The 27,947-nt window shown below is 40.3% G+C and overlaps 2 protein-coding genes across 3 annotated transcripts; one reads left to right on the forward strand and one right to left on the reverse strand.

Annotated features, from left to right (window-relative positions):
• On the forward strand, window positions 1–26,924 carry LOC117265468 (serine/threonine-protein kinase Nek8). The gene is made up of 6 exons (XM_033639969.2): window positions 1–88; window positions 17,603–17,741; window positions 21,971–22,135; window positions 22,404–22,542; window positions 23,116–23,223; window positions 23,868–26,924. Exons 3-6 carry the CDS (start codon window positions 21,990–21,992, stop codon window positions 24,867–24,869), a joined length of 1,395 nt encoding a protein of 464 aa, XP_033495860.1. The 5' UTR covers window positions 1–88; window positions 17,603–17,741; window positions 21,971–21,989; the 3' UTR covers window positions 24,870–26,924.
• On the reverse strand, window positions 563–10,439 carry LOC117266382 (uncharacterized). 2 transcript variants are annotated; one of them, XM_033641552.2, is made up of 10 exons: window positions 10,339–10,439; window positions 9,702–9,732; window positions 9,031–9,521; window positions 8,030–8,086; window positions 7,419–7,673; window positions 5,816–5,884; window positions 1,543–1,596; window positions 1,384–1,424; window positions 1,135–1,154; window positions 563–936 (listed from the first exon to the last, which is right to left on the reverse strand). In XM_033641552.2, the coding sequence occupies exons 1-10, from the start codon at window positions 10,379–10,381 to the stop codon at window positions 918–920; spliced, it is 1,080 nt and encodes a 359-aa protein (XP_033497443.1). In that variant the 5' UTR covers window positions 10,382–10,439; the 3' UTR covers window positions 563–917. The 2 variants fall into 2 exon arrangements, with proteins under 2 accessions (XP_033497443.1, XP_078027889.1); XM_078171763.1 differs by lacking the exon at window positions 5,816–5,884.
• Window positions 26,925–27,947: the final 1,023 nt, after the last annotated feature.

Genomic DNA, 27,947 nt, shown 5'->3' on the forward strand with positions numbered 1-27,947 from the left:
TACCACTGACCGCATTTCACAGAACCCTATTCATTATGGTGGGAAATATCTACGCAGGCCTACATTTACTCGAGTAATCAGCTTTGAGGTAGGATACTTGTACTTATTCGAGTATTTCATTTGCTGTTTTTTTCCGTACATTTGACAAATAAAATCAACAAACTTTATTATAAATTAAACTACCTGGCAGTAAATAGAGTAATTATAATTTTACTAGCTGCAACATAAACATTGCTACTAGGGAGCGCTGTTGCCATGAGTGGTTTTAATGTTTTGGCTGATCAGTGTACATATATATATGCAAAGAAAGAATGCATGAGTATTTACTTGAAGGACTAAATCAGATTTTGGGGGGTATTCTCATCACCTGATATTGCTGTTTGCTGTTTGCACACTTTGTCTTGCATATTTGTGGATGTTTGCTTCCCATCTATCTATCTATCTATCTATCTATCTATCTATTTGTATTACTACTTTTACTGAAGTTACAGAGCACTTCTTGTACTACTGACTATTCACTAAAAACTCTATTGCTTGTGTTATAAATAATGACAGATCTATATGCTGTTTAAAGCAGTTTTTTATTAATTAAGACAGCAGGCACACAGAGGCATTAAGCAATTTATGCTGAAAGCTAAAAAAAAAAAAAAGCAACTAATTTCAAACATCATCAGCTATCAAGAGCTGATTTGTCAAACAAGTGATTAACTAAATTAAATAGGCCAGAGGCTACAGTTCCAGCCTCTCAGTCGTAGAAATGTACTGCATAGTTTTCTTCACTGAGGCCCAATGATTAATTTATTAACAATAGCAAAAATAGCATCTATATTGCAGCTAAAGCAAGATTATAATATGGAAATCAAATGGCTTGGCGCGAGAATGGCCTCAGCACTGCTGTCTTTGGTCTTTAGAGTTCTTCACTGGCGGCTCTCAGTCCTAAAAGGATAAAAAAAAAAAAAAGAAAGAAAGAAAGAAAGAAAGAAAGAAAAAACATATGCTCTGAGTTTCTAGCGTGAATCTGTCCAGTTAAAAATATTCACTCTCCACCAGGGGGCCTCCTGTATTTTTGGAATCATTGCAGCGAGAGAGACGTGATAATAAAATGTGCTTTTTAGAGAAATGGACTGAATCTACCTTTGTTTTCTGTGGCAGCGCTAAAAGGAAAGAATAAAAAAGGAATTTAAACAGTGAAATATGACCTACCATATCATAAACAGACAATCACTTTATCCTTTAAATTGCACTGAATAGATTTTATGTGGTCATATGTGTGACCTAAAATATAAGCACTTCCAGTGAGTAATGCAGAAACCTGTTTTGAGATAATTCTGTGTCTCAGTTTAACAAGTTGTGTGATCAGTGAACATGTTGAGTCATACTCACAATGTAGATTACCAGCGCTACCACCACGATCAAAAAGAGGACTGCAAAATGGCAACACAAAGCTGTCATGTTGGGACAAGGTATGACTTTCATATCAAGTTATGCAGTTCAGTAGTGACAATATTAAACTGACAGTCAGTGCTTTAGTTAGATACATACCACCGCCAACAATGAGTCCATTACGTGCACGGTCAGGGATCTGCTTCTGGTCACCTAAAGAGAAAAATTAAAATAGCATCAGATTTTATGGTGATTTCATGATGACAAACACAAAATTGCAGTTACAATATAGCAAGAGTTTAGTTTAAGACTACGGTGAATGATATAACCAGCTATCATCCCTACTTATCGAGCTCCACTAGTCTTACAAATAGGTGTATCAGAAAAAACTCACACACCATTCACTCTCCTGATACACCTTTAAAGAGACAGCTCACCCCAAAATAAAAAAATATACATTTCCTCTTACCTGTAGTGCTAGCTAGATTGTTTTGGTGTGAGTTGCAGAGTGTTGGAGATATCGGCCATAGAGATGTTTCTCAAATATAACTGAACTCGATGGCACTCGACTTGTGGTGCTCAAAGTGCAAAAAAATAAAAATACATTTGATAAACTCAACAGCAATATCTCATTCCAGAAATCGTGACCCGGTTACTCAAGATAATCCACAGACCTTGTTGTGAGCAGTTTCATGTAGGAACTACTTTCTTTCTACCAAACTACGACCATCAATCAAATCATAGTTCTAAATATTACATACTATTTCTGTTAATAGTTGCCCCTGAATCCTACACACTGGACCTTTAAGAGTTGGATAGGCATGCTGTGGACATGTCCCTACCAATATCCAGTGACTACTTAATTGTCCTCTGCAATAATTTTGATCAAAATTAAATGTTCTTCTTCTTTTAATCTGGGCAGCAGAGAAAAAAACAACGGACACGTTTCAGCTGTAAGCCTTCATCAGCGCTGTGACCAGGTGGTGATGATGACTGCTCTGCTGCCAAGATTAAAAGATCTTTAAAAGGACATTTGTGAGTGCTGGCCTCCTTTGATATTTTTTAGTTTTTTGTGGCCGTGCACCTCATTTTTTTCTATTTGAGTGTGCTCACGTGTTTGCTTTTTTAGTCATGTGGTTAACACATTACTTCTTCTAGGACCTATTCCGCTCCCCTGGAAATCCAGAGTTCTCGCGAGAGCACAATTTGAATTTGCTCAGCGAGCCTAAATCTTTCTAGATTTGGGTCTGGATTTCCAGGCTACTATTTCGCCTCCCTAACGTGACATCACTGACTACCTTCACTTTTTTTTGCCATTGTGTGAGACTGTTGCTGGGCCCTTCATGTGGCTCTCAGCATACCTCGCTGGTCAGAACTCCCTTGAGCACTGACCAGCGAGGTACAGGATGTTAGTCAGAGCACGAAGGAGCTCCCTGCCTGTGGTTCCCAAAACCAAGCTGAGGGAAGTGGCTTTGGGCTGCACATTATCAGAGAATTTTATTTACATTTTTGTGGACAGTTATAGGCAGAAGTACTTTCAGTTAGTGTCAGCTTTCAAACTCAGAACAATGAAGAGTGACATACAGCCACCTCAACTGTCTCTTGTCCAGACAGTCCCAAAACATACAGCCTGAATAACGTCATGCACAATGCAATGCGATATTTGTCAGTAACATAAGCAGAAAAATTTTATTGTCATTATCAATTTTACTATTATTGTTAATATAAATAGGCCTATAAATAAATGATTATAAAAACAGAACTGTTCCACACACAACAGAGGAAAAGTCACAACTTCACAAATTGTAAAGACAGGATATTGTAAGGTAGGTTTCTCTCTCCTGTCTTACCTATAAACTTACTAGTTACTGACTAAATTATCAAAGAGCTGTGGGTGAAGTAAGAGCACGGGGACAGCTCCTCTGGGTAACCTGATGTTTTTTTTCGGACATTAAAGTGGATCAGGCAATCATAACTCTCATTGCCTGCGTGTGAGGTGCACGATATTGAATAGTTCCACATTTAACGTAAAGAGCAAAATAAAACGTGTAAACAATATATGAATGTAGTTAACATTAAACTGTGTCGAAAACCCAAGACAATCTACTGGATACGTCTTCACGAGAATAAATCTCATCTTACAATATATTCCACTATATTAGATCTATAGAACAGGCCTGTTGCGTGAGACTCCACAGAGGAGCTTGGCTGTGCACTAGGCTGTAAGGTCTGCATCGATGGTGATGAAAGCAAAATCATTTAGACGTGCCTACTCATTGTTGAACACACAGAGAGGGCCTTAACTGGGAGAGTTAATGCTTTAGGCCGACATATAATTATGATTGATGAAAATCATGTGGGCTGTTAGGGTGCTCCCTCTTGCGCTGGTGCCATACGCACAGCATGTGTCTGTAGCAGCTGCTGTGTCTTTTCAGCAGTGGCATAGCACCAAATTCTGGGCCCTATGCATAAGCAGTCTCTGTGGACCCATGTCTGTGTCAGGCATCTTTTTATTTATTTATTATTTATTTACATTGTAATCTAGGTGACATGATGTTACCTGTATAGATTCTGTCACTGTTAGGAATGCGTTATGTTTACCTACTGTAGAAAGGTCTGTTATGGCAGTTACTGAGTTTTCCCGCAGGCTAATGTCAGTGAATGTGTTAGGCTACTTTAATTTCACAGATAAGAAACAATAAATTGTGTAGATAATAAAGCCTCCACAAAAATAGCATTTTAGGTCCTGTTAGGGCTGGGCGGTATGACCTAAAATTCATATCACGGTATAAATCGAATCAGTGTTTCTGAATGGGTTTTGTAGTCCCTTAGCAAAGCTAATTGATTAAAAAACAACAACAAAAGCAAAGATATAATGTATTTTTTAGAGCATTTATTGTGCAGAATGCAGATCTCAAAACTCAAACTTAAAACCCAGTACTCTATGGTGCAAAATGTCCCCTGGGATCTATATCAAAAGGTAATTTCCTTCTTTTAGCAAAATCCTAAATGACTGAGTTGTGTTTTTTTTCCACCTGGACCTTTATGCTCTGCCATTTCTCCTCTAATCATCGCGCTGTAACCTGTGACAGGCTGTTATGATACCACAACTATCACACATTCACATATGGAGTTTTTTGTGGAGCCCCTAGCGTCACATAGGTTTACATCACCAAAGGTTTATGACAAACTCTCTTGCCGAAAACCAACTCCCGTGCGCGCACGGCGAGAGAGGAGAGGGAGAGACGCTGTGCTGCTGCCAGAGGAGACACTGAATGAGTTCCCTCTGAGCGGTAAGTCGCTAAAAGAGTCTGAGAAGTCCAGGGCTGTTCATAAGACATTAACTCACTCACTCACAAGTTCTCCAGCAACACATGTTGCACGTGCTACGCTAAATCACGGACGTGAACCAGCTCCTCTTGCTCCGCTGTCTCTGTGCTCGCAGCCATTTTCACACTGAGGCAGGTGCGATGACGTCATCGACGATAGGACGGTAGAGCGCAAATCTCTACCGTGGGCCAAATTTATATCATTTCTACCTTCTACCGCATATACCGTGCAGCCCTAGGTCCTGTGTATGATTTATCCTTTAGGGATTTATACTTCGGGACTTATCCTGGCTTCATACCAGCAGAGGAAATCTCTGCTAGGCTAATTTATACAATGTAAAATGTCATAGGCTTGTGCTAATAACGTTAGCATGTTGCATTTGGTTGGAAAACGTGTTTAGTACAAGACAGTTGTTTTGTCAGTGAACCTTGTGAGCTGTAATGGAGCTGAATTTTGTAACGTTACCTTCGTTAAATGTTGCTGTTGTTCCTTTCTTTATATGAGTAGAGGAAAAGTCCACTGGCCACTAAGCTAATTTATACAATGCAAAATGCCATAGGCTTGTGCTAATAACATTAGCATGTTGTATTTGTGGGGAAAATGTGTCCAGATAAAGACAAGTGCTTTGTCTGTGAATGCTGAGGGTTATAGTGAAGCCGATTTGTGTTTGAAATTGTCTCTATTAAGCCATGTTTAAAGTGTGTTTTGAATCAGCTAAACTTAACAGCACAAGTATAAATGCTCACAACAGCATAGGCCACATGTGTAGGCCACATGCATAGGCTAAAGCGTAGGTTGTGGCGCACAAGTATAAATCCCAAGTGCAAATGCCAAATGCCACGGAGTGGGAGTTGTTGAAGTAGATGCTAGTGCAGAGAACAGCTTGTAAAGCAGACAGGTTTGTTGTTTTGGCGTTGGCTATGGCCCACAATAGCCTGTGTTAAAGTATAAAAAAACAGCAAAACGACGTCATGCCTCATTGTTAAGGGATGCTACAATATTTATTTATTTATTTATTTGCTTATAGCCTCACAAACAATAAAACAGGCCACTTGATGTTAGTGTTACTAAACTCCTTTTTGTTTCCACTACATGAGCTCACCTGGTCTCATGTAGTCAGTAGCATTAACAGGAGAGGGTGAGGGACTTGCTGCTTCTCCACTCTTTGTGCCTGAAACGGAGAGCCACATATGGTTCGTAATGTTAGGTCACACTGACAGGTAACATTTAGGGCTGTCAAAGTTAATGCATCAATAACGGGTTAACGCAAATTCCTTATAACGCCACTAAATTTTTGAACGCACGTTTGTTCTATACTTATGACCCTTGGCCCACCCTGTAGTTTGAGGAATCGGGAAGCGATTTAATGTTACATTCAGATCAATATGTCCATCTGTTGTTGCTTGCTGGGCTTGAGCTTGCCACGGTATGTTTTTAGCATATTTTTGGAGTCTGCAGAACCTTTGGGGTTGTTATAGAGAATATTCCGGACAGTCTTTGTCATGGTTTTGGATAGTTGCAGTAATAATTAACATGCATTTGCAAAAAACAAGCACAATTTTTCCAATCCCATGTTGATGAGAGTATTGAAAACTTGAAAAATGTCCCCTTAAGGTACATTTAGAACAGATAAAAAAATGTGTGATTAATGGTGAGTTAACTATGGACAATCATGCAATTAATTGCACTTTGCATGACATCGTTGCTATGATGCTGATGATTTTTTTATGTGAAAATACGACAGCCTGAAATCTAAGCAACATGTTGATATCAGATTAAACCATCCTTAAACAGTTGTGCACCCAGGATTGACATAGCCATAATTCAACCATCTAAAAGTGAAAAATAGAACCACAGGATATATTTTAATTACATTCTGCCACATTGATCACCATGATGGTAAGTCTGAAATTATTCCATGTATATTGATTTACTAAGTTGGCCTAAGGTAACTTTTAACCCTCTGAAAATGACTGAGCATCTGGCATTAACATTACTGTCTTCCAATGGCTCAGATTTTAAGATAACTGTGAAGCCAGTGCTGTCATGTGAAACTTGAGATGGTGTTGTTGCTACCAAACCTATCATGGCAGCTTACTGGAAAAAGGGGCTAAGTGTTTTTACAGCGAGATCGAGATCAGTTTCTTTGTGAGCTTGCCTTTTCTCACATCTGTAACATTAAAAGGTGCTCAAAATTTCCTGAATGAGAAATCACAGACTCCCTGTTTAATATGTGTTCCCACAAATGATAAAATGAAACCTACGCCCTTGCAATCAACTGGACACTGAGTGTATAATGTGGCAGGAGGTGAGCCAATTCAAAGAATAACAAAAAACAGACTGCCTCTGCTCATCTTGAAGGAAAACATTATTATGAAATCATTAAAAATTTAGGGGGAAAGAGCAGAGGCACCTTTGCACAGAGACACTGGCATACATCTCATGTGGCTGAACACCTCAGCTTAACAATTTCACAAGGGAAACCCTGATAACTTTTTTCAGCATCATTCCAATGAATATATCTCAATGAATAGTTGTGAGTGTCTGCACAATGAAATGCTGTCATTTCAGTGCTGTTGAAACAGCAGTTACATGTAGCCCCAAAGTTTAAAATATGTTCTCATTTCAACCAATGCTGTCTCAAATTTAACTGTCCAGAAAAGCTGCAGAGATTCATGCTTAATACACACACATGTAATACGTACAGCATGGAGAGATGTCCACTATTTGTCCTTTAGTATCTTCCACGTCGATTTTTCTGACATCCTCTGAACAGTAGATGGTAATGTTGGATTGGTCCTGGCACACCACACAACTCATAGGACCAGGTGGAGCGATTACGGAGCATTCTGGTAATGAGTCATTGAGGCCTCTCTTGAACAAAATATTGTTCTGATCAGTCTCATATATGGTCAGCAAATTCGGGCATCTGTCCTTGTCCATGCAGGTGAAACACTTAGCTGGAGTCAAAACAGATAAACACACTGATGAGTAATACATATAAACAGCCAAAGAGTCAGTGGGTTAAATGTGTGTAAATTTGATTTTGAGATGAAAAATTGTTGCTTTTGTATTACTGGAAATGGTAAAAGTGATTTGGTTCAGTCAGTAGGTTTACAAAATGTCTTACACTTTTCATCTGCTGCAGGTTGAAAATATCAAGTTGTTATGAAAATGCATTATTCCTCAAAAAATTAATTCAGATTCTATTAGAAAAAATAAATTTTAGCCTCTATTTAAGCCAGTTGAACCTAAACAAACACATGGGTGCACTGTTGCCTGATGCTGAAGTAAATTCACACTCTTCATGACATACCTGGAAAACCCCCAGAGACAGGAACACATGTGAGTGCCACCCACCATAGCAGATACACTGAAAATACAGACAAAACAAATTACAAATGTATTTTCCACATCAAGATAGTATTGATTACTGCACATTATAACAGAGACACAGAAATAACTTGAGAATTATACAGTCACTGGCCACTTTGTTTTACTATAATGCACAGGAACTGAAGGAACTGATAGATTACATTTCACCAAAACTGTTTTATTTATTTTTTATAATTTCATATGATAATTAACCAACCCATAAAGTCAATTTCTATGATGCCCACAACTTTTTTAATTAAATTTTTTACACTGTCAGAGGCGGTGGTGATACTTCTATAATCAGAATCAAAAATATTTTATTGATCCCGGAGGGGAAATTATGATTCGTTACAGTCGCTCCTCCGATGTAAAGAATAGAGAATTATTAGACGTAAGAATAAGAGTCTGAAAAAAAGTGTGTAAATATAGAGCAATAAATACAATTAGAAAAGGCATTAAATGTGCAGAAAAACAAAAAAATAATGTGTGCATTATGCTACCGGGATTAACACTAGGACTTAAGATGTAAAAAAGAAAACAATAAAATAAAATATGTATCGTCACTGTGCTGAGGCTGTAAGTGTGAAACTTTAACTACAATATATACATCAGTAGAATAAACGACAATATAATTAGAGTAAGCATAAGCAACAAATGATAAATTTGTTTTAGTATTAAGGTTATTAAGGTCATTAAGGTCATAGTTAATGTTAGTATTGTACTAGACTGCATTATACTGAGAGGTGTTTCTAATATTCTGCCACCCTGACATACGTAAATGTTTTATGTGGCCTAAATGTCAGCCAACATTATAAAAATTATGGCTGAGCTGTAGCATTAAACTGCAATAGATAAAGTGGCCACTGACTGGTTATTATATAGTGATTATAATACGGCATATTAATGTGAAGGTAAAAATAATTCAAATTGAAATTTAATTACATTTCCAGTGCCTCCCAGCAGCTCTTCTCCTGCGTTGGTTGCCGTTTCTCCTGCTTCCAGGACCCAATGGTGGACCTTTTGGTTTTGCTGGGTTTCCCCAAGTATCCATCTTAGTGCAGCCTTCTTCTCCTGCAACGTCTGCATCAGGTTGCTTCTCTAAAATGTCTGCTTTCAAAACTTTGTCACTTTTCTCCTCTGAGCTGCTCTCTGACCAATCCTGAGGTGGAAAGTTGGGGTTTTGAAACACAGCCTGAGATAGCAGTTTAATAAACCCCTCCTCAGCAGACACAGGGCGTGTCTTTGGATAAAGAGCATGCTCAAGTACTGACGGCTGTGACCAGATCTTTTTCACCATCACAGAGTAATAAAAGCTGTCTGGTTTGATCTTGGGAATTGGCATCACAAAGCTGCCCTTATCTGCCACAGGCCCACTACTTTCATTGTAATAATCAGTGAAGCTGTGCTCCATGTTGGAGGAAAGGCCAGCATCACTGTTGGGAGGAAAAAAAATAAATAAATAAATGAAACTAATTAGACCTAATTACCAAGATTTAGCCACATTCATGAAAACAAATGCAATAAGGGGCTAACATTACAGTGACTCCAGCAATTGCTGGTTGAACAGTGACAGGACACTCAGATTCATCCACACAATAAGAGAACAAACGTACCCGCTCTCCTGGGTGTGTGCGCCCTGCCCGCCTTAAAGTGTAAAAAATGAAAACAGTTATATATAAACAGTCATTATTTACAAAACATTCCGTTTTTTATTTTTGTCTTGAGCGTGTCTGAGAATCAATTACCTGAAAAAAATTCTAATCAGGCTTATTTTTTGTTCACTTTTGAAAATAATCTCTTAAACTGATAAAAAGTTTACACTCTAATGTTGATCCATAAAAAAGCCCTGACAATAAAACACAACAATAATAATAATGATAATAATACAGTTAGATAAAACCGCATAAAGGAAGGACTGCAACTGCCTGTGTAGGAATGTAAACTGCAAATGCGACACAGTTGCTTCTCTATTGTTTTTTCCCTCACTCTTAGTTTGTTACAGACACAATTTCAGCTTTGAAAATATGACCAAAATCACTTCTTTGGTCACTGAAGTTAATGAAATATGCAATTTGATCAAAAACTAAACGAGTTTATTCCAAAGAAGGCACAGACAGATATCCTGTTTGAACCAGTTTGCAGGCATGAATGAATGAAGCATGCAGCAGGCCCTTAAAATGAGCTCAATAAAAAGCTTTTCTACTGTCCACCTGAAGCATCAGAAAATAGAAAGTAAATAAACAAACTTACTTTGTGGATGAGAATGGAAAATATAATCCGTTGGGTGGGTCATTTTTGTCAAACTGAGCAAGAGTCCAGATAAGCTGTTCTTAGTGACTTCCCTTGAAAGAAATCGGTAATCAGGAAATGAATGGCAGCTATATATAGGGCCTTCTTCTTATAATACGACACCACCATCTGGTGGCTATTCAATGAAGTCTACTCCTCCCAGGCTGATGTAATCATTAACAAATGTGTCCCTAACTGCACTGAAGAAGCATCAAGTGAATAATAGCGTTTCCTCTTTCTTCACCCTGTCTCAACACTATCTCGGCCTACTTCTATTAATCCCTTTCACTTTCCACTGGTTGTTGTCTCTGCATGTGCAACTTGTTTCTCACCACAGTCATTACATCGCTGTGTCGAATCATCATCTATAATGTCGCTGACATTGTCTCTATTTTTAGACCTTGTACATCTGTAGAGTTGTCTGCACCAAATTCCTGATCTCATGACGTTACAGAGACTGTTCCACCTGGCGGGGCTGTAACCAGGGTTTCTAAAATACAGAGGTCAAGTAAAAACGCTTATGAATAAATAAAAATGCATAAATAATAAAAAGGGAATAAAAGGTTATAAAAAAGGCTGAGTCAAAGGTCCTCTAATGTGCTCCTAAACCTAAAACGTCTCTAGACTGATCTAAAAGGTTTGTTTTTTTATATTTGCAGTGCTGTCAAGTCTTCACTCAACCTTGAGTAACCTTAATTAAATAATGTTTCAAAGCACAATACCTCACAAATATGTTGATGTTCTGCCAACCTGTGCCGGTCTGTCATGGTGACGAGGGAGCTGAGCCAGAAGGCCAAGCTTTTGATTTACTGGTCCATCTACATCCCAACCCTCACCTATCGTCATGAGCTCTGGGTAGCGACTGAAAGAATGAGATTGCAGATACAAGCGGCCAAAATGAGTTTCCTCCCTGGGGTGGCTGGGCTCAGCCTTAGAGATAGGATAAAGAACTTGGAAGTCCGGAGGAAGCTCGGAGTAGAGCTGCTGCTCCTTCCCGTCAAAAGGGGTCAGTTGAGGTCGTTAGTTGATCTGATCAGGATGCCTCCTGGGCGCCTCTTGCTGGAGGTGTTTCGGGCACATCCCACTGGTAGGAGGCCCCGGGGCAGACCCACAACATGCTGGAGGGATTACATATTAGTGATGGGATACACGATTCCTTTTACTGACTCGAGTTTGTATGAGTCAGTCACTAAAGTGAATCAGGTTTTCGGGTCACTTGAGTCAGTCACCCAGAGTGAGCACACTGCTCAGGTAAGAGAGGGAGTGAGCTTTATACTGCCGGTGAGCTGGGAGTTGGAGCTACTGAGTGAGTGAGTGAATAGTTCGTTTTCTGTAGCCTCGGCCTGTGATACAGCTCAGCTCAGGGCAGGGTGGAGACGGGGGAGTTGAGTTAAAATAAAGACCAGAGCTGTTGCTTCTCCCACTGGGCTAATACACATTAACGCATTAACTTGATATATTTACATAAATGCAGTTAACAATTGCACAATAGTCGCATGTTGTCTGGTCTCCTTTTTGCAAGTAGCTTGCAGTAGCAGGGGCGAGTCAGTGAACGAGTTAAGAGAGAGAGGACTTGTGGCAAAGACTGTATCTAAGGAAGTGAGTGATTCGTTCATTTTGGTTGCTGCCTGTCATACAGCTCAGGGCAGGGAGGGGAGGGAGTGTTGAAATGAAACAAAACCAGAGTTGTATCTTTTCCCACAGGGCTAATGCTAACAAATGCAGTTAGAATAACAGTTGCGTGGTATGTTGCCTGGTCTCCTCTTTGTAGTTAGCTTGCAGTAGCAGGGGCAAGTTTCCGAATGATTCGTTCATGACTCACACAAAACTATTACATATCTCATCTGGCCTGGGAACACCCTTGGGGTCCCCCAGGAGGAGCTGGAAAGTGTTGCTGAGGAGAGGGACATCTGGGGTGCTTTGCTTGGCCTGCTGCCCGTGCCACCTGGCCTCGGATAAGTGGATGAAAATGGATGGATGGATGGATGGATGGATGGATGGATGGATGGATATCACTCCAATAACAGCTGCATATTTGATCACATATGGGAAACAGGACAGTAAAAGTTAAAAAAAGGGAAATATAGGCAAGAGTACATTTTGTTTGGTTTCACATGATAAGATAAAAGGATGATAAAAGGCAAAGCTTGTGTCGTAAGATGTGTAGATTATGGAAAACAAGAATTGTCTTGACTTTGCTGATGTGGTATGCTGTCGTTAAAACAGGAAGCTGTCTCACCTGCTTTTTGACATGATGAAACTGCACCATTTGAACAAGACTCAACGAACAACGTCTTGGTACAATGTCATTTCTGGAAACGAGAGCAATATTACCAGCCAGTCACTTCTATTACTTGAATGCTAAGTGAGCCTACTACTAGTAGGCTCACTTAGCATTCAAGTAATAGAAATAGCTGTTGAGACATTTCACTCAAAACCACAAATATCAACCTCATGGTGGTGCTAAAGAAAATAAATAATAATAAATAATGGTTATTTATTTATGTTTTCATTTTTATTTATCATTATTGTAGGCCTAAAGAAATGCTTACATTCTCCATTTGTAAAAATGTGTAGCCTATGCACTGAATAAATAGTTTTAACATTTCATCAACTACAATGTGCATCATACGCCTATCCTCTCAGTTCTGCCAAACCTCAACAGCAGGAGCTAGTCTTGAGCCTCTCTAGCTAGGCTAGCAAAGGATTCCTGTCAGGTATCAGTTCAGGGAGGACCCAAATGCAGGGTAACAAGCAGGTTGAAGTTTTGACAAAAAGCGAGCTTTAATGCAGCTGAAAAAAAAACCATCCAGAACAAGCAGGTAACTGAAAGTCCAAATGAAAGCAAAACCAAAACTAAACTGAAAACCAACTGGGGCAATACGATGAAGTCAGGCCAAAAAAACATATCAGACAGACAGGAAACAGGGCAGGAAACGACGCCAAGAACACACGGATGAACAGAGGACGAACTGATAAGGAACACCCATATACAGTACAGGCCAAAAGTTTGGACACACCTTCTCATTCAATGCGTTTTCTTTATTTTCATGACTATTTACATTGTAGATTCTCACTGAAGGCATCAAAACTATGAATGAACACACGTGGAGTTATGTACTTAACAAAAAAAGGTGAAATAACTGAAAACATGTTTTATATTCTAGTTTCTTCAAAATAGCCACCCTTTGCTCTGATTACTGCTTTGCACACTCTTGGCATTCTCTCCATGAGCTTCAAGAGGTAGTCACCTGAAATGGTTTCCACTTCACAGGTGTGCCTTATCAGGGTTAATTAGTGGAATTTCTTGCTTTATCAATGGGGTTGGGACCATCAGTTGTGTTGTGCAGAAGTCAGGTTAATACACAGCCGACAGCCCTATTGGACAACTGTTAAAATTCATATTATGGCAAGAACCAATCAGCTAACTAAAGAAAAACGAGTGGCCATCATTACTTTAAGAAATGAAGGTCAGTCAGTCCGGAAAATTGCAAAAACTTTAAATGTGTCCCCAAGTGGAGTCGCAAAAACCATCAAGCGCTACAACGAAACGAGTCACCAGCCTCAGAAATCGCAAGTTAACAGTAGCTCAGATCAGAGACCAGATGAATGCCACACAGAGTTCTAGCAGCAGACCCATCTCTAGAACAACTGTTAAGAGGAGACTGCGCCAATCAGGCCTTCATGGTCAAATAGCTGCTAGGAAACCACTGCTAAGGAGAGGCAACAAGCAGAAGAGATTTGTTTGGGCCAAGAAACACAAGGAATGGACATTAGACCAGTGGAAATCTGTGCTTTGGTCTGATGAGTCCAAATTTGAGATCTTTGGTTCCAACCGCCGTGTCTTTGTGAGACGCAGAAAAGGTGAACGGATGGATTCCACATGCCTGGTTCCCACTGTGAAGCATGGAGGAGGAGGTGTGATGGTGTGGGGGTGTTTTGCTGGTGACACTGTTGGGGATTTATTCAAAATTGAAGGCACACTGAACCAGCATGGCTACCACAGCATCCTGCAGCGACACGCCATCCCATCTGGTTTGCGTTTAGTTGGACGATCATTTATTTTTCAACAGGACAATGACCCCAAACACACCTCCAGGCTGTGTAAGGGCTCTTTGACCAAGAAGGAGAGTGATGGAGTGCTGCGGCAGATGACCTGGCCTCCACAGTCACTGGACCTGAACCCAATTGAGATGGTTTGGGGTGAGCTGGACCGCAGAGTGAAGGCAAAGGGGCCAACAAGTGCTAAACACCTCTGGGAACTCCTTCAAGACTGTTGGAAAACCATTTCAGGTGACTACCTCTTGAAGCTCATGGAGAGAATGCCAAGAGTGTGCAAAGCAGTAATCAGAGCAAAGGGTGGCTATTTTGAAGAAACTAGAATATAAAACATGTTTTCAGTTATTTCACCTTTTTTTGTTAAGTACATAACTCCACATGTGTTCATTCATAGTTTTGATGCCTTCAGTGAGAATCTACAATGTAAATAGTCATGAAAATAAAGAAAACGCATTGAATGAGAAGGTGTGTCCAAACTTTTGGCCTGTACTGTACATACACAGAAAACTAATCACAAGAACGAGACACAGCTGGAGTTGGAGGACACGGGCGAAAGGAGGGAAATGGGGATTGGCTAACAACAAGGGTGTGGAGGGGAACACTGGGAACACTTGTAGTCTGAGCCCTCATGGACTTCAGCTGTATGTAGTGTGATGTATTTACTGTCATCACGTAAAGTCTGCGAGGGCAGACTGCAAGTGGCTGACAGACAGCCCTTGAGACCGTTTTACTCGTTGCCATGGAAACGTTAAACTATTGCTGCTGTCATATTCATGTCATATAAGTTGATGAACAGTGCCTTCTCATCTGTTCCTGCAGATAACAAGATATTAATCCCATGTTTGGCCTTTTTGTGACAGAACAAAATGTAGGCTATTAATACATCCCTTTATAACATACAGGCTACAGACAATTAAAATCAGAAATGTTTAAATAAGGACAGGAGTATAACTCAATACATTGGGTATTACTGACATTAGAAGACCTTCTTTTGTGTTTTTAGGTCAATTACAGCCTATACTTATACATATAACATTTTCGTAGACCTGCCTATCAGTGACTATTTTACACATTCATAAGTTGTTGTTTTTTCAGCAGTTGAAAGACCCACAACATCAAGTCCATATTACAATGAATTGTGGGTTATTAAATCAGTGAAGTCTGCAACCCAAGCGAACTCTCTGGAAGTCTGCGGAAAGCCCGCTTGAGGCTCCTTGTAGACTGGTTGAACTGTAGCTTTGGGCACCCCTAAGCACTCCCAGACTTCCTGGGAATGCACCTGCAAAGTTAGCAAGTCTGCAAGTGCGGTGATGTGCGGAAATTAGGATTCAGCCATACAGAACAGGTGTGAGGGGAAGGCCCAATTCCAATCTGATCCCTTACAGACTCACTGACTTAGAGGCGCGTTCATGTGAAGTGCGTGAGTGTGTGAGGGCTGTCCCATTGTCAAATCGTCAAGTCAGCGAGTCAGTGAGTGAGCCCTTTATGCCCCCTTACCGTAGGTCAGCATCGATGCGGACTTACAGTAAGGAAATCACCCACAGTTCATAACGTTGTGACGTCAAATAGAGGGGTTGCCCTCGGAACACCGGAAGTAACACGGTCGGCAGATACGCAAACGGTAATGTTATGGAAGGAGAGCGAAAAAACAGATAGATAAACAATGAAACATTACATTAACAAGGATTTAAGATGGTACATAAACACACATAAAGTCAGAGGAATACCAGTGGTTATATTCCACACACAAAGAATATATATCTATATATATATATATATATCTATATCTATCTATCTATAGATATATATTCTTTGTTTGTGGAATATATGATGACAATAACAGATAAATGATCACGCCCAGAGCCGCCAATGTTAATAACATTTTGTAGAGAGGGGGATAAGTGCTGTCCCATTCCTATTTGTAGCATCCGGAGCCCTTTCAGACTCTCACACTCAATCACTTACAGCTGACATCAGTTAAGTCAGTGAGGGTTCAGGGCTTGAGTCTTTAGGAGCCGGATTGGAATTGGGCCTAAGAGTCTTGGAACAGGGAAGGACTAACAAGACAGGTGTGACCGAAAACAGGCGGGAAAACACACAAAGACAGGAAGTTGGTGTACATAGCACACAGATCTGGTACTAAAAGGTGGAGCTGTGAACACTGCAGTCTGTTTATTGGTCGATAGTGGACAGTCACTCTGCACAGGGCTGAGTTGTGGCGTATGTAACCACTGTTCATACTGTAAAGAGGTTTACATATATTACTAGACTGTAACTATAAAATGAAAGGATGTTTTTATATGACATACAGTTTTAATAATGAGTGGATCTTCAAGTGTTTCAAAATGTATATTAATTTTGACCGAATTATGTGAACTGCATATATCCTAATCCTCAAAGTGTTGTGGAGCGTTGTTCCTGTGGGCTCGGGCAACACTAAACCCCTGAACTTGCCTTAGAAGGACTAAATGCACAAACACGCTATTTTAAATATCCCATCTAAAAGAAACTCTCACTGCAGCCTGTTCTATTTTGTTCTGAAAATGTAGGTGTGCAACCCCGTTCTGTGGACAATAAAAGAGGTGCAGATTGATAAGGAGGAAATACACTGAGTGCTGGACAAGGAGACTGAGTGACATCAACCCCGCCTATATTTAAGAGTACTGTTTGCGGTGGAAATGCTGAAGGGTTACTTTTGGCTCCAAGGGTACCATACCGAAAGTGTTTGGTGGAAACGAGGCTATAGGCTCTAAATTTTGCTTAAAGCCCCTTTAAAATATTTCAGTATGAACCAGAGATGGACCAACATTGCCATCCTGATGCAAAACGACTACGAATAGTATGGGCTCATTGTTTGATAATCTGTCCATGTCTCATTTAAACAGTATAACTGAGCACACTATGTATGTATAAGCTACTAAGTGGCTCCTGCATTTTCCACCTGGTCATTGGCTTGAAAATATCCCCTCCCCCTCACCCAGACTGCATCATCCTCATCCCCACAGTCACATGTCCTGCAATCTGGAAATCCATCAGTAAAAAAAAACTAAACAAAAAAAAACAACTTTTTTTTTTCTTCCAGAATCTGTCTTGAGAGATTACATGTCCTGTTATCAGATATTTTCTACTCTTGTTTGTTTAGTTCACGGCTTGTTTCTCTTTTAAGACCTGCAGCGCTCAGGTGTGCCTGCTTCACTGAAGGCCATGGACTGGATACAAGAAGGCGTGGAACAGGTTTAAAGAGAGGAAACTATGTCAACTCATGTTCAGACCTGACGCGGCTGCTTTTCCTCTACAGCGAAAAGGTAAGCACCTGAGAAGCTCTCTATGGAAAAACACAGAACCTTGATTAATCCACTTTTAGAACATTTTAGAGCAGGTTTAGAAGGTTGAAATTGCAGTAAAAATTCCTATGTTAATATGTTAAGCCTTTAATGTGTCCACTTGTAATTATACTTTTTCTAACATCCTCTGTCCGTCCTTTGTGAATGTTATTTGCTGTAAGACGACTGTAGTCTCTCAGATACTATGAGTATAACTCTCAAGCTACTGGCTGGAACTTAACCATTACAGTGTGTTTTTTTGGCAGCACATTGCCAACCTTATGCTCCAGCTAATGCTAAGACAAACTATGTTTTCTCTTGTGGACTTACCAGTTTGTCAGCTTTTTTATCTCCCTGTTATACAACAAACTACAAGCTACAAGTGTGTGTGAAATGTACTGCAGAATGCTGACTGGAGGCCACTCTTGTGTTAAAGTTCCTAAAAAGATAAACATGTCTGTTTAGATCAGCTCAGGGGAGCTGTTATTTACACAACAGCCTCGGTTATGGTTCATTCATATGGTCCCTGAGGTGAGCAGCTCTCTCGTATTATTTATTCATGTTTGTTTTTTTATTTTATTATTTTTGTAGGTTACTTAAGGATTCAGGATATCCTGGTTCAAGGCTTTTTGAATCTCTGCCCACATTGTAACTCTAATTAGTTTGGTGATTCAAATATTGATTCAAATAAAGTCAAACTTAATGACAGTTTGGTTGAATTACCAGGTTTTTTTAACTTTGAAGTGTGACACACACTCAGTCTTACTCAACTGAGGTGGCACTCCCTTCCTGGGAATGCTTATTACTGCTCATTTGAAGGCTTCACTCATGCTGAAAAGACACTTGACTGGGGGATACACGTAGAAGCATTTTCAATTCATACACAGTGACTCTGTGGTTTAGTAGAAACCTGGTGAATTTCACAATGTTTGCAGTTGATTTTATGAGTTCATTGAGACTGTTAGTGGTGGAAGAATGTCTAGTTGTTTGACTTGACCTATTCAGAACCCAATTATATTTCAGACATGCATAAACGATTATCATGGTTGGTACTCTGAATGGAACCATGAATTATTAGCAATTAATGTTATTAAGTTCTTTATGGGGTTTTTTTCTGTCCATTCCAATGGACTGGAAATCTGAACCATGTACCTAATAACCACAATAGTCTAAACTTCTGCTATACCCTAAATTTCTGATTGTACCAGAGACACACACGTCCCCCGTCCATTCTAATGGATGAATTGTTTTATGCTGGATTAAAGCCATAGATCTTTCGTTTGATATTTTGACATTTAAAAGCAAAAAACATCTCTTGTTTGCTTTAAAAACTGTTTAAACAGAAATGATGTACTTTAACCATAAGCGGATTATGACACCATGGGCCCCTAGGCCTGCTGGACGTCCCAGCAGGTCAGGTCCAACATGCTGTTGTCGGTCCCCACAGAGCTGAAGAGTCCATATTGCATAGAATACTGAGCTCGTCCTTTCGCTATACTGAGGGGATAAAAACACACTTAAAATATATCATTATAGTTTCTTTCTTGTGACATTTTCAAAGTGAACGTTTAGACTGTTCCTGTTCAAAGATGCAAAGTTAATAACAGAGACTTCACACAGAGGCTCTGGTTTAGGGGACCCTGGAGCCCTTGGGCCCTAGGATTTTACACCCATAACTTTAAACTATGCCCATTTTCAGAATTCATGTTATTCCTATGGTCTAAGACAGTCCAAAAATATTAGTAAACATGAAAAACTGAAGTGCTAGAACTCAAATTTGTGACATCATAGCATATGAAGTCTGGAGCTGCTCCATGGACAATGAATTGGGAAAGATGTTACCGTAAAACTTCAATTAGTAGTCTGGGCTATTATTCGCTTAAATCCCTGAACTCAACAGGCTTATATTTGGGACAGGCGTCTATATAGGACAGGCCTTTAATTCCTTTCACACAAACACAGTCAAGTTGTTTATTTGAACCACTATGACTATTACTATTATTATTACTACACATTAGGCTTTGAATAACATATCAATTATGTGTTAAGACACTTGTTTGACGGCACTCTGCATACCAACACAACACCACTTTATCCTGTTAAAACAATATTCATCACTTGGATACATTTTTATAAAAACCCTTGATTGTTTTGATCAGTGGACCCTTACAGACTAAATGAATGTAAATAACCTACCATGCCGATAAATCTGAATTAATTACAGTCTTCTCTGGTGTTCACAGTTTCAGTAAAATAAACTGAACCGAGCTAACGCTGTGTAGCATCTCCATACTGACAAAAGTTTAAACATTAATATTTATATACATGATCTAAACAGCTTACTAATATTAGCTCAAGTGGGTAGTCAACAATCCGGTTTTATATATCCGAAGAACTTCTATAAAATAAACTGCTTGGTAGCCAGGTGTCTAATTGAGGCAGGCCTTTATTGGTGAAAATATGTGGCCACACCGGGCTAGTTAAATAGACTGGGTGTTTAATTAGGACCAGGCTTTTGATTGAAGTTTTATGGTAGATGACACTGAGACACCAGGGGAATGTTCTGAGTATATGGGCACAATTTCTGTTTCATAACTAAGAACACTACAATGGAGTAAAGCTCATTTGGGTATAAAAAAGAAAACAAACATTCTGTGAGTCCACAAAATCAGGCTCCCATTTATTTTTTATGGAGCAGCTCCAGCTCTATACCCTACCACACGTTTGAGACTGATCTGGTTTCTGGCTTTGAGAGAGAGTAGCTCAGGTTCACAAATGTAGATTGAACTTTACTAGACCACTGAAACAACACATTGGAAGTCTTAAATTATGTGTTGTTCCCCTTAATAGATTAAAATATGCCTTGAGCTTTTTCCTTGCCTCACAGTTGGCCACACTAGTTAAAAAAGGGAGTGTGGCTGTATTCCACTTTAGATGATGTAGAACACTGTGATTGGCTTACAGACATCCAAATACGTCTGATGGATGGAGTCAGATGGCAGCCATAGTAGATCTGGGAAATTCACATCCATTGGAATGAACGGGGGATGTGAAAAGATTATGTAAAAATGGCGTAAAAATGAAAACTAAAAAAACAAAGTGAAGTCCTGCATTCAAAGTTGTACTTCAGTATACAAGTATTAGCAGCAAATTGCTATGAGTATCAAAAGTATTCATTAGTATTAGTATTCATTTATGTGTATGACACGCTTGATTGTTTATTGTTGTTGAAGTTAAGTGAATCACAACTTCTTTGTATACTGCTTTATAGATGGAACTATACAGCAGTATACAAAGAAGTTGTATACTGCTGTATAGTTCCATCTATAAAATTGTATACTGCTAATACAATATACAATTTTATAGATGGAACTATACAGCAGTATACAACTTCTTTGTATACTATTTATAATCGTATTTATAATCGTAATCATCAAATTAGCTCCTGTCTGAATCGTTCTTGCACCACAGCTCTGAACACTTTAGTATTATGCAAGGTGACAAAGAGGAAAGTCCCCAGAATCCCAGCAGCATTTACGAAACACGGTAAAGCTGCACCAGCAAACAGAAAAATGCAATGTTCTGCTGAGGAAACCTTGGGTTCTGACATTCATGTGGTTGCCACCAGACACAGTCCACCCACCTAAACACCACTGCAGGTGGTACGTCCAGATACGTCCCCTTATGGCAGCGGCAGTCCCCAGTAGTATTGGCCACTCCAGTAGGACAATGCACCATGCCACACCACACCAGTGGCTGGAGGATCATGACAGAGACCTCAAGGCATTGACCTGGTCTCCAAATTCCCCACATTCCCCAAATCCCCTATAGGACACCCCACAAAGGTCCTGTGTTCATGCCTTGACAGGTCAGAGCCAAGTCCGGTCCAAGGAGGACCCACCGTGGGTCGGGGGTACCTCTGGGGTACCAGCATGTCCCTCAAATGTTCAGTCAGATTGGGATTGGGGTATTTGGAGACCAGGTCAACACCTTGAGCTCTTTGTCCCATTCCTCGGGTCATTCCTGAGCAGTTTTTGTGGTGTGGCATGGTGCATCGTCCTGCTGGGGGGGCACTGCCATCGACAAGTACCATTGCCATAACGGGGTTTACTTGGTTTGCAACGGTGTTCGGGTGGGTGGAGCGCATCAGGTATATTGTTCGGCCTAAGCTTCAACGTGACTATTAACATGACCTCACTGTCACTCTCCAGTCCTCACAGTGTGGCCCAGATGGCGTACTCCACCGGAACTATCGCAAAGGGCTGTTTTGGGAAGGTGTACAAGGAGAAATACAATGATACCTGGGCTGCTATAAAGAGGGTCCCCCAACAGCTCATCAGTAGGAAAGACCTGGAGAGAGAGTGTAAAGTGTATAAGTAAGTACAAGTGGTTTTGTTAATGTTTATTAAGTTTTTGTAAAATAACATTTCGGTGAAGCAGCATGTACTTAAAATGCAATTAAGCATGTTCCAACATCACTGGACCTGACTACATTAAATGGCTTGATTTTGTATTACCTAACAACATTTTACGAAATCTAAGTTGCAGAGTTTTTGGGATGAGATGGTTTCAAATCATTGTGTTTTATTTAATGCTGATTTCTCCATTGCTTTCTCTCCATGACTTGGTACCGCCGATCTGCAGCAAAGCAAATCATCCCAACATAGTGAAGCTTCTGGGCAACATAAGTCTGGAAGACGGAAAATGGGTTATTCCTCTAGAGTTTATCTTCGGAGAGGACTTGGAGACGACCATCTTCAAAGCATCAAAGTCTAAAATAACGGTGAAGTTATGATCACAGCAGACAAAAAGCACATGATTCAAGGTGACACTATAGATAGCAGTTAATTACAGTAGGGCCTAGAATACAAAATAGTAGTAAAACCACATGTGCTTTTTATAAAGTGTGTAAAGTCAGGATCACATTTCATGATTTAAAGTCTGAGTATGAGCACAATTTGGCAATAATGACATGTTTTTTAATCCCGAGAAGTCAAAGCACACAATAAGGCAAGTCACCATGGACATTTGGGACACATCCTGTTTTTGTAGAGTGAATTAGTTTAAGATAAAAATATCCTTCATATACTGTTAGCATGATATTATCTCATTGTTGTATTTTAGGACTAAAATCTGCACAAATCTAAATCTGAGTTTGTACAGTAGTTCACGTCACACCCTATTAACTTCGGGCCTGTTTCAGTCAAGCAGTTTCATTAAAGCCTGAAGTAAAAGGGTGTGCAACTTAATGTCAAGGAAACGACTTGCTAAATATGAGGAAGTTGGATTGAATATTATGTGGGTGATACTTGATGCCAGTCCAACTAACCTTAATCTCAAATTTCCATCTCTGCAGTTATCTCCGTCTGTTAAAGGCACTATCATTGTCGGCATGTGCGAAGGGTTGGCGTTCCTCCACTCCAGAGATATCGTCCATCAAGACCTCAAGCCTGAAAACATCATGGTGAGTGGAGGCCTGCGCTGACTGTCAGCATACTGTACAAAGGGTTCATGTCAACTTGTGAATGTCATGATCTAGTACAAAACTGGGACTCAGTTGCAGAGAAAAACACATAACACCAAAAACAGTTTATCAAATCCAGATCTTTACTTAGGAGGTCAGGAGTCAAACATGTGCGCCAGATGCTCTCTTAGGTATCGAAATTTGGCGCTGAATGATTTAACCTGACTTGATACTTGGTAGTACCCAAGTAATTTGGTCAGTATCCTTTAAAATATTGAGTGCAGTACTTAACCCTAGTTGTAGGAAACATACGCTTGTTCTGTGGGCCCATAGATGCTGAAGATCTGTATAATTTTTTATACCCATAGATTAATTTTTTTCACTTCATGTGGCACTGAGCAACTTACATAGGCATCAGTGGGGGGCCCGCCTTAAACGCTGCATCTGGTTCTCTTTATACATCCATGGTATGGTGAAGTAAAGTCTCACAGAGCTGCTAGCATGGCTGTAGACTATGGATAGAAGCTGGAGATGAATGACCACCTTACTCTATGTTATCCCATTTTTAAAATTCTGATATTTGTTTTGTAATTTTGTAAAAGATGATATTTCAAACAGTAACACTTAACACATTTGTCTTTCAGGTGGAGCATGACACCAACAGAGCTGTCATCATCGACCTGGGACTGGCTAAGTTCTTCCGTTTTGGTCTCAACTCTGCCATAGACATGGGGAACGAGGCCTACTCAGCCCCTGAGGTGCTGCAGAGAGGCAGTCAGAGAGACCAGCGTTCAGACGTGTGGGCCATGGGTAAGATGATTGCTGAGCTTTGTGCCCGGATTCGGCTGTACACACCCAGCGTCTGTCCTGCCAAGATTAAGGAGATCCTTAAGGATCAGCCATACTGCCATGCCGTGTGTAGAATGGTGGACGCCGATCCTTCTCTGAGGGCATCCATGGGTGGGGTCATGAATGAGATACGAAAAGCCGCAGGTGCAGGTGTCGCCAACAATGCTCCTGTTCAGAAAGACCACCTTAAGCTACCTTCACCTCACACAAATGCCAGAAACCGGTCTCCGTCACCTGTGAACAGAGGTGCATCTCCAGCTAATAGAGATCCATCGCCAATGAACAGGGCTCCATCACCGTTTAACAGGGATGCATCGCCAATGAACAGGGCTCCATCACCGTTTAACAGGGATGCATCGCCAAAGAACAGGGCTCCATCACCGTTTAACAGGGATGCATCGCCAATGAACAGGGCTCCATCACCATTTAACAGAGATCCATCACCACACAATGTGTCTCCATCACCGCTGAAATGGGAGCGTACACCCAGACCAGAATTCAAAGCTGTGCGAGCACAAGCTGCAGCACACATCTCCCCTCAGAGGCTAGAGGACAAGAAAAAAAACCAGGCTCTGGTCCCATCAGGTGGATCTGGCATCACACAAGACCTCATGAAAATGAAGTTGTACCAAGAGGCTGCCAAGGATCTGCCCTGCACCCTGCCCACAACGGGGAGGGTGGTTGTGCGGCGCTTTCAGGAGAAAGATGGGGAGGTTGAGACATGGGAGCAGAAGGAGGTGGTGACTCGTGGTGGGAAGATAGTCAAATTTGATGATATCAAGTTTAATAGCAAGTAAGATTAAGAGTGTAAGAACTTTGTCACCTCAAAAAGGATTGCATGTGCTGGTTGAATGGTTGGTGCTGGGTCACCTAACTTTTGGTATCTTCTTAGGAGAGCATGTAAAACACACTTCCATTGAGTAAAAAGTAAAATGAGATTGAAGGGATACTTTGCGGATTTTCAACCAGCTTTGTATCATAATAGGATGGGTAATATGTGTAAATGAACTGTGATAAATTTCCCTCAGTCTTACCAGCGGCCAGATCTCCCTGCTCATCCCTCAGCTCAAATCCACTGGATGATACTTTTCATGCATCCAGCAGATTTTTGCTGGCTCTAGGGCTGTTGCTCAAACTACAAACTGTAGCCTACACATTTTTGTCAAAGGCTGGGACACAGCCTGACAGGACCTTTTGGGTACTCTCTAATGATGGGCAGCCGATGTACAATAAATCATTTTACACAACTCACCACCACAGGGCTGTAGGCTACATAGGAATCTTAAAATGTCGTCTTGTTGTGTTATTGGGAGCCAGAAATTGGGGAGGTATTAAAAGGACTGTTGGAATTCTCTGTAACGCTAACTTCTTAGTGCATTAGCTAACATTAGCTTTCGATAGCAAAACAAACCGGAGGAAACTGTTCAAGTGTTGTCCTCCTTTGTAAGACTGGCATAGTAATCGACCACAAAGCCGGCCCACCTTCAGCAATCCTATCAAATCATCCATCCACTGAGTGAGAGCGTACGGGTCGGCCAGCCTGGTCCCCATGGTGCGTTCATAAATTAAATCTGATACTCTACACTTAAATGAGAGCCCTGTTGGTCGAAGAAATGGAGCATTATATTTCTATATGAGTTAACAAACAGTTACACACACATTCACTCTGCTCAGCGCTCTTCTGCTCCGTCTCTGCAGACAGAGTGCCTAGCGTGCGGCGCTCTGGATAACCGAATGGTACATTCAGACAGCGCTTCAAATTATGCAAGGCCAGTGTGCGCTCTGGCAATCAGAGTCAGTAGCCTATTTCTTAATGCACCACTTGCATCATCTTCCTCCATTGTCTAACACAAGCCAACAGAAGTTGCTAGCTAGTGCTGGCTAATGTCTGTGGAGAATTGTTTTGCCTCCAGCTAAGCCCCGCCCACCAAAAAAACATGATCCCCCACCCCCCCCCCCCCCAGGTGTGATAAGTGATTGGTTCCATAGCCTATGTCTATTATGAGGAGCCCGAACCCGGCTCGGGCAGAGAATCTAAGCTCTACTTCAGAAACATATTTTAGTGCACTGTTTGACTGTTATGCAAAAATTTGTGAACAAGAAGTGGGCACCATACTGTTTCCTGTATTGCAAAAATGGAGGCTGAAAATTCTGACATGAAATGGTAAAACTAAGCAGCACAGATCAGATATGAACCAAGATTCTGTTACTGCGTTGCCCATTTCTTCCTTTAAATGTTTTCAGAAATATATCTTTGCGTACCGTTTCACTGTAATTTGAGACCCTTTTTTTTTTTTACCAGCCAGCTGCCTTATTGTTTTCTGTGGAAAAACGGCCAGGCTCACGTTATGTCACTTACCAGCAGGAGCATTAATTGGTCTGGCGTGGTGCAGTGCATTCTGGTAGTTGTAGGTTTTCTACTTCTTGAGCAAAAACAAATGCCACAGCCCTCTTCCTCTGTTTCCTCTGGTCATGTAGCACCAAGTTTTAGAAGTATTTGCATCTTTCTACTGCACAGACAGCCAAGTTTTGTAAAAAGTATTTCTAGCAGTTCTTCAAGCTACAACAGGTGTCTGTTTTTCTCACACACAAAAAAAGGATTTGAAACCAGTTACAAACTTGGAAACACAGTAAGGCAGTTTAAAGCAGTAATAAGAGGACATTGTGTACTGGCTTTGGATGTGCTGTAACATGCTAGTCATCCGTGTCATTTACTTGCCAAGAAAGAAATATCTGCAGGCATGAACAATTATCTGTGAATGTTTTTTTTTAGCATCTGAATGCGTAAGACTGTGAACATGGCTCATACATTATGTGTATGTTTCTGTATATAAATAAATTCTGAAATCTCACTTGCAGAGATGGGTTTTGTTATTTGATTTGGGGGTTTAATTGTCATTAGGCTACTGTATTAATAGAAAATCTGAGCAGCAAACACTAGGCCTATAGACTAGCTGATGGTTATGTAGAAAAGTGGTTACTTTTCTGTAGCTAATACATTATTGTAATGTAGACTCAGTAGCATACAAAAAACAATGAAGTACAGATTTTACTGGTATTTATTAGCTCTAATATTAATGACTTCTAAATGGCTTAACTTATGAGTCACATGCTTCTTTTATGGTCATGAAAGTCTCAGGCTGATGACCACATTTCAAAATATGATGTTATTGCGAAATACCTCAAATGTTTCTTGCTTGTGTGTACATCTCAAACTTGTTAAATGATTTCAGCTCGGTGGAAAGTCAGGTCATGGGCAACGAAAGTGACTTTTTAGGTGATCCAAATAAGATGTAATTTGTGAAGCACTTTACTCTTTAGTCCATAGCTCCTGAACTGTGAGGTGTGGAAGCTGAAAAACTTGATTTTTTGATTCAGACTGGTAAAAAGATTTTCTGTCATTTTGATTCTGTGGCAAAATGACAAATTTTATCCCATCTTCTCCAAACTTGGTTCACAACAGTCTGATCTTTTAACAGTTAAAACTTAAAACAACATACGCTCAAGTCAAATTCAAGCACCCAAGGAACTTTCATATCTTACACCTGTAGGTAGATATGATTCTGACTGATTTGAGATTTTGTACAGGTCCCCCTTACTGGGCATGATTAAGTTTTTTTCCAAAAATCCTTATTTCTATAACCACCTCAATGCCAAAATAAATTTTGGCAGTGTATCTTTCTGCAAACATGAACATCTGTGTGTTATTATGTAGCGGATATGCTGAAACTTTATGTTTATGTACAACAGTGTAGTGGTTAGCATGTGGTGAGATTTAAGCACAAAAACCACTTGGTTATGGAAAGGAAAAGGTCATTGTACCCGACTCACTAAAAGACAACTGGTTTTGTTGTTTGTTGGTGGCAAACAGTGGT

The sequence above is a fragment of the Epinephelus lanceolatus genome, chromosome 10, assembly GCF_041903045.1.
Source record: "Epinephelus lanceolatus isolate andai-2023 chromosome 10, ASM4190304v1, whole genome shotgun sequence".
Lineage (NCBI taxonomy): Eukaryota > Metazoa > Chordata > Actinopteri > Perciformes > Serranidae > Epinephelus > Epinephelus lanceolatus.

Excerpts from the sequence above, each read along its gene's own strand:
- LOC117266382 (XM_033641552.2), bottom strand. The coding sequence starts at position 10,381 with ATGACCCACCCAACGGATTATATTTTCCATTCTCATCCACAAA. Across the intron at positions 5,885-7,418 it reads AGTGGACATCTCTCCATGCT|GCACAAAGAGTGGAGAAGCA; the intron begins GTACGTATTACA and ends TCTCCGTTTCAG. Across the intron at positions 1,155-1,383 it reads TAGCGCTGGTAATCTACATT|CGCTGCCACAGAAAACAAAG; the intron begins GTGAGTATGACT and ends CTTTCCTTTTAG.
- LOC117265468 (XM_033639969.2), top strand. The coding sequence starts at position 21,990 with ATGGCGTACTCCACCGGAACTATCGCAAAGGGCTGTTTTGGGAAGGTG. Across the intron at positions 22,543-23,115 it reads CATCAAAGTCTAAAATAACG|TTATCTCCGTCTGTTAAAGG; the intron begins GTGAAGTTATGA and ends CCATCTCTGCAG. Across the intron at positions 23,224-23,867 it reads TCAAGCCTGAAAACATCATG|GTGGAGCATGACACCAACAG; the intron begins GTGAGTGGAGGC and ends TTTGTCTTTCAG.